Here is a 13720-nt window from a genome sequence, read left to right on the forward strand (position 1 = left end):
GAACGAAGTCTTGGGAAATTTGCTCAACACTGCTAATGGATTAACATTTGCTAACGTAATCAATTTTGCAAATTTTAACCTAACGTAACGTATGTTAATTGTTGAAAAAAAGAGCCTTTAATTTAACATGTACTTTAAAGAGGGTACTATCCAGTAAGGACAAGTCGAATCTTGGTCCAAGAAAAAAGCACTACTACAGTATGTAAAAGTTTTCTATGGCGTGATGTGCACTGAAACGCAGTAAAACTCTTTCTGCACAAAAGCGCTCTTCTATCGAAAATGAATTAAAGTTTTTGCCACAAAACTATTAAACTTTTTTAAATCATCATACTTCATAAAGTTTAAACAAAATAGTCGATTGCCCAATACAATCAATAATAGAAACAAAAAATCATGTGTCACTAATTCGGATACAAAGTTTTGAAAACATGAGGTACAGTGAAACGTAGTAAAACTCTTCAGTTTCCGTCTATTCAGGTGCAAAAAAATACTACTAAAAGAACCCCAACCAAACCTTTATACCCACGTACACTTGGTCCTTCATTGCAACCACGCCAAGGAACAAAAACAAAATTCATTTTCAAGTAAGAACACGGTCTTGATAAAACTCGAACTTGTTTTCCTTCTGCCCATTTCATAATAGATTCACCAGCCTCGACACTCGTTACGCTGCATTCGAAATAAAATGCGTCAATAACACAATTATTGTTGCAAAAGTCCTTTGACACTTTCTCGAGAGGATTAAATCTAACATCCACCTGAAAAAAACTGTGGCCGTCAAAAATTGCCACTGGTAGACGCTCGATTCGGTTTCCCCCCAAATCTAAATCAAAACGTGTGTTCAACGTGCCCTCAAAAGCATCATCGATGTCTGAAATTTCGTTACACGCAAGATATATGTGTACACTTGGAGCTTTACAAAACCCAAAAACGCCTCTTTGCAAGTATTTGATTCGATTAAAACTTAAATCGATGAAGGTCAAACTTGGGAGGTTTATGAAGCTGTTGGAATTGATGGTTGATAGATGGTTTTGGTAGAGGTCTATAGTGTCGAGGTTTATCAAGTTGGCGAAAGCTCCGTCTTCTATAATCTTTATGGAGTTACGAAGTAAGATAATCTGGCGAACTTCCAAGTTTCGAAATGTGTCCTTCTCAATAACTGTTATGTAATTATTGGTTATCTTGATGACATCTGTGACATTTTGTGCTTTGTCAGAAAAGCAGTTTTCAATTTTCTCTATATTGCAGTTGTCAAAATCAACCCTTTCTAAATAATGAAAGAAATTAAATAGTTTGCAACATAGAAGTGGAATGTTTTGGTTTTTAACGCGAAAGGTGATATTTTCTGAACGTACGTTGATTGTTGAAGGAGACATTTTGGTAGTCTCATTTTCGTATGTTTCTACACTGTAAGGAATAATTTTAATGTCGTCACAGCTAATCGGTGTAACTTTAATGGAAACAGTAGACGTGGAAAAGTGCAATAAAAAGAATATCTTCAGCATATTGGGTTGATCGCTGTGTTCAAGCAACAGAATTCGAACTAGAAAGAGTATTCCGTAGGTTCAAGTTTGATTAACTTTTTCCATAGTTAAGTCTAAATATATTAATGATAAAACTTTTTTTAAGAAATGTGTTCGAAGTTTTCATGTATTAAGTCATAATGGTGACTATTAGAAGAAATAAAAGTATTCTGTAACCACATTACATAAACTCTCCGCGGCTTGTTCACTTCATTAAGTATTTCTTAACAATCAAATCGTTGCATTAGTTTAAGCATATTAAATACACATTCACTAACACTTTATTTATTTCAATGATTTTACAATTATACAACAACAATAACAAGAATAACTATTAAGGTTATTATTTCCTGTTACACACTGTGAAGTCGATCATTAAAGAACAAACATTTTAAAACACAAAATCAACGATTTGGTCTTCCAGAAAACTTAAAATTTTGGTCAACGTATTTTTAAGAAACGTTAGTTATTAAATTTACAAACATTTACAATTACAAATACAAAAAGTGGCGCAGTCAGATGGATCTTCAGAACATCCGGATGACATTAATTAAAACACCCAAATAAAATAAACAAAAGCAAACGCCACTACTCTTTTCTTGGTTGCACGTTGCTTGAGGAAATTCATATGCAAAGGTCATGTTATACTGAGGACATCCATTTCCATATAAATGAACTCGATAATCTTCCCCCCAATTTGCAATCATCTGAACATCCTCCAAAGTCAAATAACGGCAAGAAAAATAAAAACTTTCCACATTGCAATTTTCACAAAAACTTGGCGAAATTTTCTTCAATGGATTATTTGCCAGATCTAAAATTCCGAACGTGTGATTACTAAACACACCGTTCGATAATTCCTCGACGTTATTCCCACTCATTTCAAGCATCAGTGTTATTTGAGAAAACATCCCGTTGAGTCCACCTTCTATTCTCTTAATTTGATTACAAGTTAGCAATATGTAGGCCCGTCTTGAAAAGAAACTAAAAACTCGAGCTTGTAACGCTTGAATGCGATTGTGTTGTAACATTAAGTTTTCCAGATTTGGTAACAAAGAAAATGCTTCGGGATTGAGCACTTTCAGTCGATTATAGCCTAAGCCTATAGTGCCTAGATTTGTTAAATTGAAGAAAGCTTCATCTTCTAATGTTTGGATCAAGTTACCCTTCAGCAGAATTTCTTTTAATTGTAAATTCCGAAAGGTGCGCTTCTTAACAGAGGTTAATCTGTTATTGATGATTTTGATCGTTTTGGAAACGTGTTGAACGGCTGCGGAGAAACATTCTTCTTCTATTTCTCTGATCCAACATGTGTCAAATGTGATCGTCGAGAACTCGCTGGCGCTGTTCAGCATGTCGCAGCATAGTTGGGGAATGAATTGCTTAACAATAAAAATGTGATCGTCACCCTCAGAAACTTTAATAACGTCTCCTTTTACAGTACCGCCTCTATCATGAGTACCCATTTTTTTATAATAAATATAAGTTGTTCCCATGTAATGGCAAGCGATATTTGCGTGAATTTTCAGAAACAATAAAATTGTGAAAAATTTTAGAGACATTGCAAGTGCTGTAACTATCGTCAAGATGTCTACAGTGTTACTGAATTGCACAGACAATGTTTCAAGGATTCTAAATAATAACACGTTTCTTGTTTTTCTAAAATCGATGTGGATAGTTAGGTAATGTGCATCTATTACGAAGCGAAGGTTTCGTCACAATGCAAAAACGGTTTTAGGAGAGTTTCTACAATTATCTAAGTATGTTTTTTCACCTTTTTTTTGCCACAGAAAAAAAACACTCGAGGTGTCTTACATTGTTTCTAATCAACTCCTAGATATTTTAATACAGGGTAGCGTTAAATAAAACATCAAAATTACCACTTTTCTTAACAAATATTTTACACAAAAGACCACAAGTCTAACCTTAAATTATCATTTCTATCTACATGTTCTCACAATTCGAAAACAATTAATTTTAATGGAAACAAAACAACACTAACCCGTACTCAAATAAATTGTGCAGACTACACACTATCAATAAAACCCCAACTAAGCTTTCGTACCCGGACAAGCTTCCTCCTGCTTTGCAACCATCCCAAGGCATGGAAACAAAAGTCACATTCAAGTAACTACACGGTCCTGACACAAGCTGAACTTCATTTTCTTCCGCCCATTTCACAAGATTTTGGGCAGCTTCCATGCTTGTTAAGCTACATTCAAAATAAAAGCTCCCTATAGTACAATTCCTGCTGCAAAACTCCACTGATACCTCATCTAAATGATTAAATCTTAAATCGACTTGGGAAAACTTGTGACCGTTAAAAATAGTACCCGACAAATGTTCAATTCGGTTCCCAGCCAAATATAAACTTAAACTTGTACTTAACATGCCGTCAAAAGCGCCATCGATGTTGGAAATTTCGTTACACTCAAGAAAAATCGTTACCAATGTAGCTTGACAAAACCCAAAATCGCCTCTATCTAAATGCGTTATACGATTCAAACTTAAATCTATGATGTTCAAAACTGGCAAGTATGCAAACCCGTTGGAATTGATCGTTGACAAGTGATTTTGGGAGAGAGTTATAGACACGAGATTTGGTAAGTTGGCGAAAGCTCCGTCTTCTATTATCGCAATCGAGTTTTTAAGTAAGATAATCTGGAGCAGATTCAAGTTTCGAAATGTGTCTTTCTCGATGACGGTGATTCGATTGTTGGTTATCTTGATGGTGCCTGTGACATGTTGCACCTTCTCCGAGAAACAGCTTTCGATATGCTTTATATTGCAGTTATCAAATTCAAGCACTTCTAACTCGTGGGAGAAATTAAATACTCTGCAGCACAGAATTGGTATGGTTGCGTTAAAAACGTGAATAGTGGACTTTTCGAAAGGTGTGTTAAAAGTTGAAGAAAATGTTTTGATAGTCGTCTTAAGTCCATATGTTTTTAAAACGTAAGAACTGACTTGAATGTCATCGCAGCTAAACTGTGTAAGTCTAACAGAAACAATAAACGCTGAGAAGGAAAGTAAGAGTAATTTCTCTGACATAATACCTAACAAAAGGTTATTTTCAACAACAAAATTCGAACTGGAGTGAGTATTTCTTGATTTTTGTCCATACCTGGTTCAAGACGTAATGATGAAAGTTTTTTATTGGAAAAGCAATATTCAGAACATTTTTTTCAAATGACGGTGGTTGTTAGAATCAATGTGAAACGAACAGTTGTTATATTACGAAACTGTCGTTGCGTAAATGCAGACAGTGGGAGAATTTCAACACATACGTAGCTTAATGGATTCGATCGAAAAAACTCCTCTGGTATGAAATTTATAAAAAAAATCTGTTGGCAAAACTACATCATGATACTTTATTTATTCTGGTGATTTTACAATTTGACGACTACAATAATTTGAGAAAACCGCCCATCTACAAATATGTGCTATTCAAATACAAAAAGTGGTGCAGTCAAACGGATTGTCCAGATTATACAAAATAAATTGAATTTATCTCTCAAATGCAATTAACCATAAATAAAAGTCCCAAATAAAGTACAAAATTACAAGTGACGCTGTTTTTTGCTTGGTTGCACAGAGATGGAGCAACCCCTGGTCCAATCGTCATGTTGTGGTAAGAACACCCACTTGTGTATAAGCGAACGAGGCCAACTTCCGCCCAACTTCTGATCATCTCAACATCCTCCAAAGTCAAATAGTCGCAAGAAAGAGATATGGATTCCATAGTACAACCTTCACAAAATGTCGCAGCAATCTTTTTCACTGGATTATTCCCCAAATCTAACTGTCCGAACGTGTGATTACTAAACACATCGTCAGACAAACTTTGGATTCTGTTTCCATTTAAGTCAATCGTCAATCTTGTTCGGGGAGATATCCCCTCGAACGCCTTTTCAACCCGAGAAATTTGATTACAATTTAGGAAAATCTGAACGTCCCTTGTTAAAAACTTAAAGACGCCCGTTTGTAAAGTATGAATACAATTAGATGTCAAACTAAGCGATGCCAAATTTGGTAACAACGAAAACGCTTTAGGGTTTAATACCTCCAGAAGATTCATAGCCAGGGATAAAGTAATCAGATTTGTCAAATTATAAAAAGCGTCGTCTTCTAACGTTACGATCAAGTTATGGTTCAGAGAAATATGTTTTACTTTTAAGTGGGCAAAGGTGTGTTTCTTAACCGAAGTAAGTCTGTTATTGGTGATTTCAAACGACCCAGAAACGTTTGCTATGGAGGCAGACAAACATGCTTCCATTTCTATAATATGGCAATTATCAAATGAAACCCTAGCAAAGTTACTGTTGCTGTCCACCATTTTACAACATAATTGAGGAAGATATTGTTTTGAAACGGAGACCTCCACGTTATCCTTGGAATTATTAATAATAATCTCTGCGCCAGTAACCGTTCGACGTTCTGTTTCTCCTATTATTTCATAATCAAATTGGAGCATTCCCCAATAATAGCACGCTAGACTTACGTGGACTTTCAGCAGCACCGAAAGCGTGAAAAATTGTAGAAGCATTGTAAGTCGTGAATCCTGAACTGTACTTGATCAAAAATGTAATAATTTTCTATGAAATAATATCATTTCATACTTTCTTGTAATCGATGTGGATGTGTGAGTGATGTCGAAAGAAACAGTTGTGGCCTATTACGAAACCAAAACTATACCTTCTTTTTTTTCACCGTAGTATGCTTGCTACGATAATAAAAAACACTCGTTTTCCATGATTTCGGATTAATTCCTAAATATTTTAATGTAGGATAAAAATAATAATATGTAAAACAAAACAGCCCCGACGAAACAGCCTCCCGGTAAAGTAGCTCAGTGACAAAAGAACTCCGGACAAAACAACCAGGTACCAATTTTTTTTCACAAAATACAACAATTTTGAGGATGTACTTTTGGTTTTTATTTAATCACAGAAATGTTTAAAATGTGTTTATTTGAGATAAGAGAGGTCAGGTCAGGTCAGTTATAAGAGGAAATAGGAATGGTTCTGACGATGGAAACAATAATAAGAATGATGATGAAAACACCCAAGAATTGCAAGGTCAACAATAAAATTCGAAGTACCTGACTGAAGACGTACTAATAATAAAAGTTTTTTTCTTGGAAGAACGATATTCACAACATATTTTTCAAATAACAGTTGTTTTTAGAGTCTATGTGAAACGAACAATTGTATATATTACGACACAAATTTCTGTCACAATGCAAAGATAGTAGTAGAATTTCAACATATGCGTAACTTAATAGATATAGACGAAAAAATTCCTCTGCTATGAAATTTATTTTTAAAATAATGATGTTAGTAACACCAACGACCCACATATTCCCTAGTGTATCAAAAAATATAAAAACTATATCATTAACACTTTATTTATTCTGCGATTTTACAGACAACGATATTAATCTTAGAAAAACGCAACTCTACAAATATGTGCTAGACAAATACAAAAAGTGGTGCAGTCAAACGGATTGTTCAGATCATGCAAAATAAATTAAATTTATCTCTCAAATGCAATTAACCATAAATAAAAGTCCCAAATAAAGGAAAAAGTTGCAAGTGACGTTATTTTTTGCTTGGTTGCACTGTGATGGAGAAACCCCTCCAATCGTCATGTTGTGGTAAGAACACCCACTTGTGAATAACCGAACTAGGGCAACTTCCGCCCAATTTCTAATCATTTCAACATCCTCCAAAGTCAAATAATCGCAAGAAAGATATAGTGTTTCCATAGTACAGCCTTCACAAAAAGTCTTAGCAATCTTTTTCACTGGATTATTGCCCAAATCTAACTGTCCGAACGTGTGATTACTAAACACATCTTCAGACAATGTTTGGATTCTATTTCCATTCAAGTCAATCGTCAATCTTGTTCTGGGAGATACCCCTGCGAACGCCTTTTCAACTCGAGAAATTCGATTACAATTTAGAAGAACCTGAACGTTATTTGTTAAAAACTTAAAGAATCCGGTTTGTAAGGTATGAATACGATTAAACATCAAATCTAGCGCTGCCAAATTTGATAACAAAAAAAACGCTTCAGGATTTAATACTTCCAGGAGATTCCTAGACAGTGATAAAGTGATCAGATTTGTCAAATTATAAAAAGCGTCGTTTTCTAATGTTTCGATCAAGTTATTGCTCAGGGAAATTGTGTTTACTTTTAAGTTGGCAAAGGTGCCTTTCTTAACCGATCTAAGTCTGTTGTTGGTGATTTTGAATGATCGAGCAACGTTTGCTATGGAGGCAGACAAACATCCTTCCACGTCTACAATATCGCAATTATCAAATGAAACCATAACAAAGTTACTGTTGCTGTCCACCATTTTACAACATAATTGAGGAAGATATTGCTTTGAAACGGTGACCTCCACCTTCTCCTCGGAATTATTAATAATAATTTCTGCGCTAGTAACCGTTCGTCGTTCTGTGTAACTTGTTATTTCATAATCAAATTGGAGCATTCCCCAATAATAGCAAGCTAGACTTATATGGACTTTCAGTAGCAACGAAAACGTGAAAAATTGTAGAAGCATTGTAAGTTAGTCCAGAACTGTACTTGACTGAAAGTGTATTAATTTTCTCTGTAATAATATCATTTCAAACTTTCTTGTAATGTCTGGGTGATGTCGAAAAAATATTTGTAGCCTATTACGAAACCAAAAGTATTCAATTTTTTTACCGTAGGATGTTTGTAACAGACATAAAAACACTCGTCAACAATAAAATTCGAACTGAAGTACTTGACTGAAGACGTACCAATGATAAAAGTTTTTTATTGAAAGAACGATATTCATAACATTTTTTCAAATGCCAAAGGTTTTTAGAGTCATTAAGACACAAAAGCTCTGTCACAAAGACAGTAGTAGAATTTCAACATATGCGTAACTTAATGGATACGATCGACAAAAATGTTTTGGTATGAAATTAATTTTTAAAATAATGTTATTGGCAACACCACCGCCCCATATATTTCCCAGTGTATCGAGAACCATAAAAATTACATCATTACACCTTATTTATTTTGTGATTTTACAGACAAAAATAATAATTTGAGAAAAGCGCACCTCTACAAATATTTGCTATACAAATACAAAAAGTGGTGCAGTCAAACGGATTGTCCAGATTATGCAAAATAATTTAAATTTATCTCTCAAATGCAATTAACAATAAATAAAAGTCCCAAATAAAGTGCAAAGTTCCAAGGCACGCTGTTTTTTGCTTGGTTGCACTTTGATGGAGGAATCCCTGATGTCATGTTGTAGTAGGAACACCCACTTGTGTATAATCGAACTCCGCCAGCTTCTGCCCAATTTCTGATCATCTCAACATCCTCCAAAGTCAAATAATCGCAAGAAAGATATATTTTTTCCATACTACAACCTTCACAAAAGCTAGCGGCAATCTTTTTCACAGGATTATTACCCAAATCTAACTGTCCGAACGTGTGATTACTGAACACATCGTCAGGTAGTGTTCGGATTCTGTTTCCATTCAAGTCCACCGTCAATTCTGTTCGGGGAGATATTCCCTCGAAGGCCTTTTCAACCCGCGAAATGCGATTACAATTTAGTAAAAGCTCAAATCTCCTTACAAGAAACTTAAAGACTCCAGTTTGTAAGGTATGAAGACGATTAAACCTCAAATTTAGCCCTGACAAATTTGGTAACAATGAAAACGCTTCAGGATTTAACACTTCTAAGAGATTCCTAGACATAGTTAAAACGATCAGATTTGTCAAATTATAAAAAGCGTCGTTTTCTAATGTTTCGATCAAGTTATTGTTCAGGGAAATTTGTTCCACTTTTAAGTTGGCAAAGGTGCGTTTTTTAACCGAAGTAAGTCTATTATTGACGATTTCGAACGACTTAGAAACGTTTGCTATGGAAGCAGACAAACATTCTTCCAGTTCTACAATATGACAATTATCAAATGAAAGCATAACAAGGTTACTGTCGCTGTCCACCATTTTACAACATAATTGAGGAAGATATTGGTTTGAAACGGTGACCTCCACCTTATCCTCGGAATTATTAATAATAATCTCTGCACCAGTAACCATTCGTTGTTCTGTGTTACCTGTTACTTGATAATCAAATTGGAGCATTCCCCAATAATAGCAAGCTAGACTTATATGAAGTTTCAGTACCAATGAAAGCATGAAAAATTGTAAAAACATTGTGAGTTAGACAAGAACTGTACTTGATCAAAAATGTAATAGGTAATTTTAATAATTAATTAATCGATGTGGGTGTCTAGGTGATGTGAAAAGAAACATTGGTGGCCTATTGCGAAACCAAAATTACTGCCGCATTATTTTTTTCCCATCACAGTAATAAAAAACACCAGAGGTATAAGTAAAACACCAAACCACCAGTGTATTATTTTTTATTAAAACATACTTTATACAAGAGATCATACATCTAACCTTAAACCATCGTTTGTACATTTTCTCAAATTTTTGAAAACACTTTGAGCAACATTCTCTCCGAGAACGGAAAAGTGTGCACCCGAAAAAACCATAACCTCACTCTCTACTCGTAGCTACGAACACAGCTACCAGAAAGTAATCTAATATTGCACAAAAATTAAATACAGAAACATAAATAAAAACTATGTACAGAGTCGTTGTAACGAAACCAAAACTAAATCGAAAAGAACTAGTACAGTCCCGATGGCAAATCAGTAACTTTCCCCACGTGCCGATTATTCCCAGAAACAAACTCCTTCTTTTTTGCAACGTTCGAGTTCTCCCTAACCACCTGTCCCGAATACAACCCAGCATTCGCGTGCCCCCTATTCACCAAAAAACTGTTACTCTTCCGCTCCTGCACCCTCGGAAAATAATAAAGAATGTCGTTGCGGTCACGTTTCGGCAGAAACATCTTCATTTTGTCGTCGTACCCATTCAACTTCCTTTGATTGTTGACCACGTCGCTTCTGGTTCGAGTTTGTGGAGACTTGTCGATTTTGTGATCCGTCACGACAATGTCCACCAAAGTGTCCAAACCGTCGTCGATTCGGTCCAAACTCTTCGCTTTCACCTTCTTGGAGTCTTCGTGGGTGTGGGTTACTACGACCCCGTTACTGTAGTACCCACCATCCAAACTATTCTGCTTGGATAACGTATTGGCAGCCTTCGCCACTTGTTTGAAAGACTCGGATCTCTTCACCTTGTGACTCTTGTCGTTCTTGTCGACTCTCGGTAACTGGTACTTCGAGGTACTTAATAAAGAATCAGAACCTTCTTCGCTGCTGAACGGGGTTTCGTTCTCGAAAAATAACTCCTTGTTGCCGTAGTCATAGTCTTCAGCGGGGATAAACAGGTGGACTAAGCTTCTGGTTTTTCTTGGAGGTTGTGGATGAAGATTCGACGGCACGATTTGCGCTTCGTTGTTCAAACCGTAGTCCTCTATAGCTACGGTCATCTGGATTTTGCTTGCAACTTGCGCATCTTCGATTTTCTTCCGTTCCAACGCCTTCTTCTTCTCGTCGGCTTTGTAAGCCTCACTCTCTGCGTCGTTGATGATGTTGCGCAACTCTTCGATCACTTCGTCGATCGTCGTTTCGTCTTCTTCATCAATCTTCGGTGGTTTCTTCTCGTTTTGGATGGTGTAGAGCTCGTAGACGGAGGCGTCGCGCTGGAGAGGTTCTTCAGGGGTGAGGCTACGTTCGGACGACGATATTCCTTCGTCTTCGTGCGGAGATTCATCTGGAACGACTTATTACCCGATGTTTACACCCCTTTCTGACTTACCTTTCTTTTTAGAACTACCGCAAGACGAACTTTTGACCGACTTCAACGAATGCACTTCTTCTTGGAGTTCGCTGCAGCGCTCCTTCAAACACTGTTCCAACGAAATTAAGATACCTTTTTCCTCTAGGAGGATTTGGACTCTTCGTTCTAGGAGCAACACTTTGTCTCTGAGGGTGTCATTCTCGCGTTCGGAACTCTCCAAGCGGATCATTAAACTTTCAACGTCCAAATGCTTCTTCTCCCAGTGGTCTAATTCCTCGAAGAGGTGCTCCGTGGATGAAGAATTAATACTGATGTTCTGAAACCGGAAAGTTAACCCCAATCGCAATCTAGCAATAAAAGTACTTTTTTCACGGTCGCTACGTCAAAGCCGGCTTGCTCCAGCTCCGCTTGAATGTACAACCTCTTCTGCATGGTCCCCGAACTGTCTAGAAACGTGTTCAAGAACTTCATTCCTGCGACCAAGAGCTCGCCTTGGCCTCCAGCCGACATTAACATCCCCACGAGGAATCTAAACCTCACGGGCTCCCCGAACCTCAATCTAAGTGTGGACAAAGCTTCTGAAACCGCGCTGTGTGAAGGCTGGCAAGCCTTCGTTAGTAGCTGAAGCGCCAGAATCCTCGACTTCGTCACATTACTCATTATACAAATAGCCAGAGTGAACAACCCAGCCGAAGACGCCGTCAGCTTCCTGATGGACTCGGTGTAGCGCTGGCAACATAGAAGCAGACACTGCAAACACGACAGTTCATCCAAGAGAGCTCTTCTTTGAAGACTTGGCGGGATTTTGCCCGTGGTGTTATGACCACCTTGCGATTGGCTCAGTTGGATCGCCCGCAGCAAGTCGAGGAGTAAAGTGATCCCATCCAGCGGTTCCGCTACGAATTCTTGGACAAAGCTGAAAGTGAGATATGTCATCTTGAGTTATGTCGCATTTGCATTTTGTTTGGAGGTATTTGAACTTGGAAAGGTAATTGGCGGTTTCCTCTGGGAGGCAATGACATTACGATGGCCAGGAGGAAAAAAATACAAGTGATTAAGATCTCTACGGGTTTCGATTGTGTTGCGTAATTTTCATTTCACACTTGTTACGGCTCAATGGGGCAAAAAGCAAATATGAGCCGGGCGGGTATTCATGAAGTACGATTCTCACGGACAATGTAATCAGTTCTTGGAAGGAGAGTTTTGAGTTTTTCTTACCTAGGGTAGGCGAGCCTGAGGTCGGATTTTAGTTTCCCCAAGAGCTCGCTCACGGTTCCGAACTGTCTCAGGGTCATTTCCGAGCCCGAAGAAATCAACATCGGGTTCCTGTAGTCCCGGAAAGTGGTACTCTGGGATCTGCTACACTCGGAGTCTGAGCTCATGGGAGTTGGGTAGAGGGAAACCGAGCTCCCACTGGCGGGTTTTCGGCCCCATTTCTTCAAAGATATCACGTAATCCTCGGGGTTGTAAATCGGGGGGCGCTGTTTTTCCTGAAAACAGGAAGTACATAAACTTGGGGCAACTTCAAACGAATCAAGTCTCATCTACTTTCCACGTGTCTCCATTAATGAAACAATGTCCAATTCTTAATTGATGGTACTCATACAAAGTTATAGAATACATTAGCAACAATGATACCAACATAATAAATAATTCATAACGTCATTAAAGCGTCGAGAAAAAAGCGTTATGTTTGTATTGTTTAAACCATGAAGCATTGCTTTGTTGAGGTTTATTGTATGTTTATACTAAGCAAATTTACATAATTATATGGTTAAGGAGTGCGGGGTGTCTCAAGTGTTGTGGAAACGAGTGCTTAAAATAAAACCTAGTCATGGGTTTGTTCGTCTGCTTTCAAAATTTCCTTTAAAGCCCCCTAACATCAATAAAATACTGATTAGACGACTATTCATTTTCTTAACGCGCCAAAATCCATCTAATTACACCGAGAACACAACTCCGAATTAATTTTCCCGTCCATAAATCCTGTTTTGATTACAACATTACCCGAATTAATTGCTTGTCGAAAATCCCGCCCGACCAGTCTTACCTTATTGGCTCCATCTTCGGAAAAAGGGAACTGTCCGAACCTCGACTCTTCCGAATTCGGAGCCATGCTGCTTCCGGAACCGAACAGTTCGCTGCAAGAAGAAAAAAATCATTGATTTAGAGACATCTAAATCGTCGCAGTTTACTAGAGCCTAGCGGATTATGTAAATGAGTCTCCAAGTACTAAGACACATCATAAATTTCTTAGCAGTTTCGATTTTTATTAAAAGGAACTTATGTAATGGAGCGGTCGTCGAACTGGCTTTAATTTCACGGATAATCAAAAAGTTTGCTGGAATTAATAGATTTCGAAGAAATTCTGTTGTTTCATTAAGAAGAACTAGTTAGAGTTTATCTGGATCTTAATTGTTGCA

The 13720-nt window shown here is 37.3% G+C and overlaps 2 protein-coding genes across 5 annotated transcripts in view; both read right to left on the reverse strand.

The window, feature by feature from the left end:
• Positions 1–6965: 6965 nt before the first annotated feature.
• LOC135131856 (leucine-rich repeat and immunoglobulin-like domain-containing nogo receptor-interacting protein 2) lies at positions 6966–9665 on the reverse strand. The gene is made up of 6 exons (XM_064059704.1): positions 9512–9665; positions 9168–9469; positions 8837–9098; positions 7869–7985; positions 7194–7826; positions 6966–6994 (listed from the first exon to the last, which is right to left on the reverse strand). Exons 1-6 carry the CDS (start codon positions 9663–9665, stop codon positions 6966–6968), a joined length of 1497 nt encoding a protein of 498 aa, XP_063915774.1.
• Positions 9666–9929: 264 nt separating this feature from the next.
• Positions 9930–13720, reverse strand: part of Mwh (multiple wing hairs) — a 30010-nt gene continuing 26219 nt past the window's right edge. For all 4 annotated transcript variants that reach the window (XM_064060883.1, XM_064060882.1, XM_064060885.1 and 1 more), the window contains 5 exons: positions 13348–13438; positions 12516–12787; positions 11661–12213; positions 11316–11613; positions 9930–11270 (listed from right to left, as the gene is read on the reverse strand). In XM_064060883.1, the coding sequence (XP_063916953.1) occupies positions 10219–11270; positions 11316–11613; positions 11661–12213; positions 12516–12787; positions 13348–13438 (2266 nt within the window). In that variant the 3' untranslated portion in view covers positions 9930–10218. The remainder of the gene's footprint in view (positions 11271–11315; positions 11614–11660; positions 12214–12515; positions 12788–13347; positions 13439–13720) is intronic.

This window comes from Zophobas morio, unplaced genomic scaffold (assembly GCF_036711695.1).
Source record: "Zophobas morio isolate AGI-343-1 ecotype UQ-CSIRO unplaced genomic scaffold, CSIRO_AGI_Zmor_V1 ptg000021l, whole genome shotgun sequence".
Lineage (NCBI taxonomy): Eukaryota > Metazoa > Arthropoda > Insecta > Coleoptera > Tenebrionidae > Zophobas > Zophobas morio.

Excerpts from the sequence above, each read along its gene's own strand:
- LOC135131856 (XM_064059704.1), bottom strand. The coding sequence starts at position 9,665 with ATGCTCCAATTTGATTATCAAGTAACAGGTAACACAGAACAACGAATG. Across the intron at positions 9,099-9,167 it reads TTCATACCTTACAAACTGGA|GCCTTCGAGGGAATATCTCC; the intron begins GTCTTTAAGTTT and ends CGGGTTGAAAAG. Across the intron at positions 7,827-7,868 it reads TAAAATGGTGGACAGCAACA|ACGTGGAAGGATGTTTGTCT; the intron begins GTAACTTTGTTA and ends GCGATATTGTAG.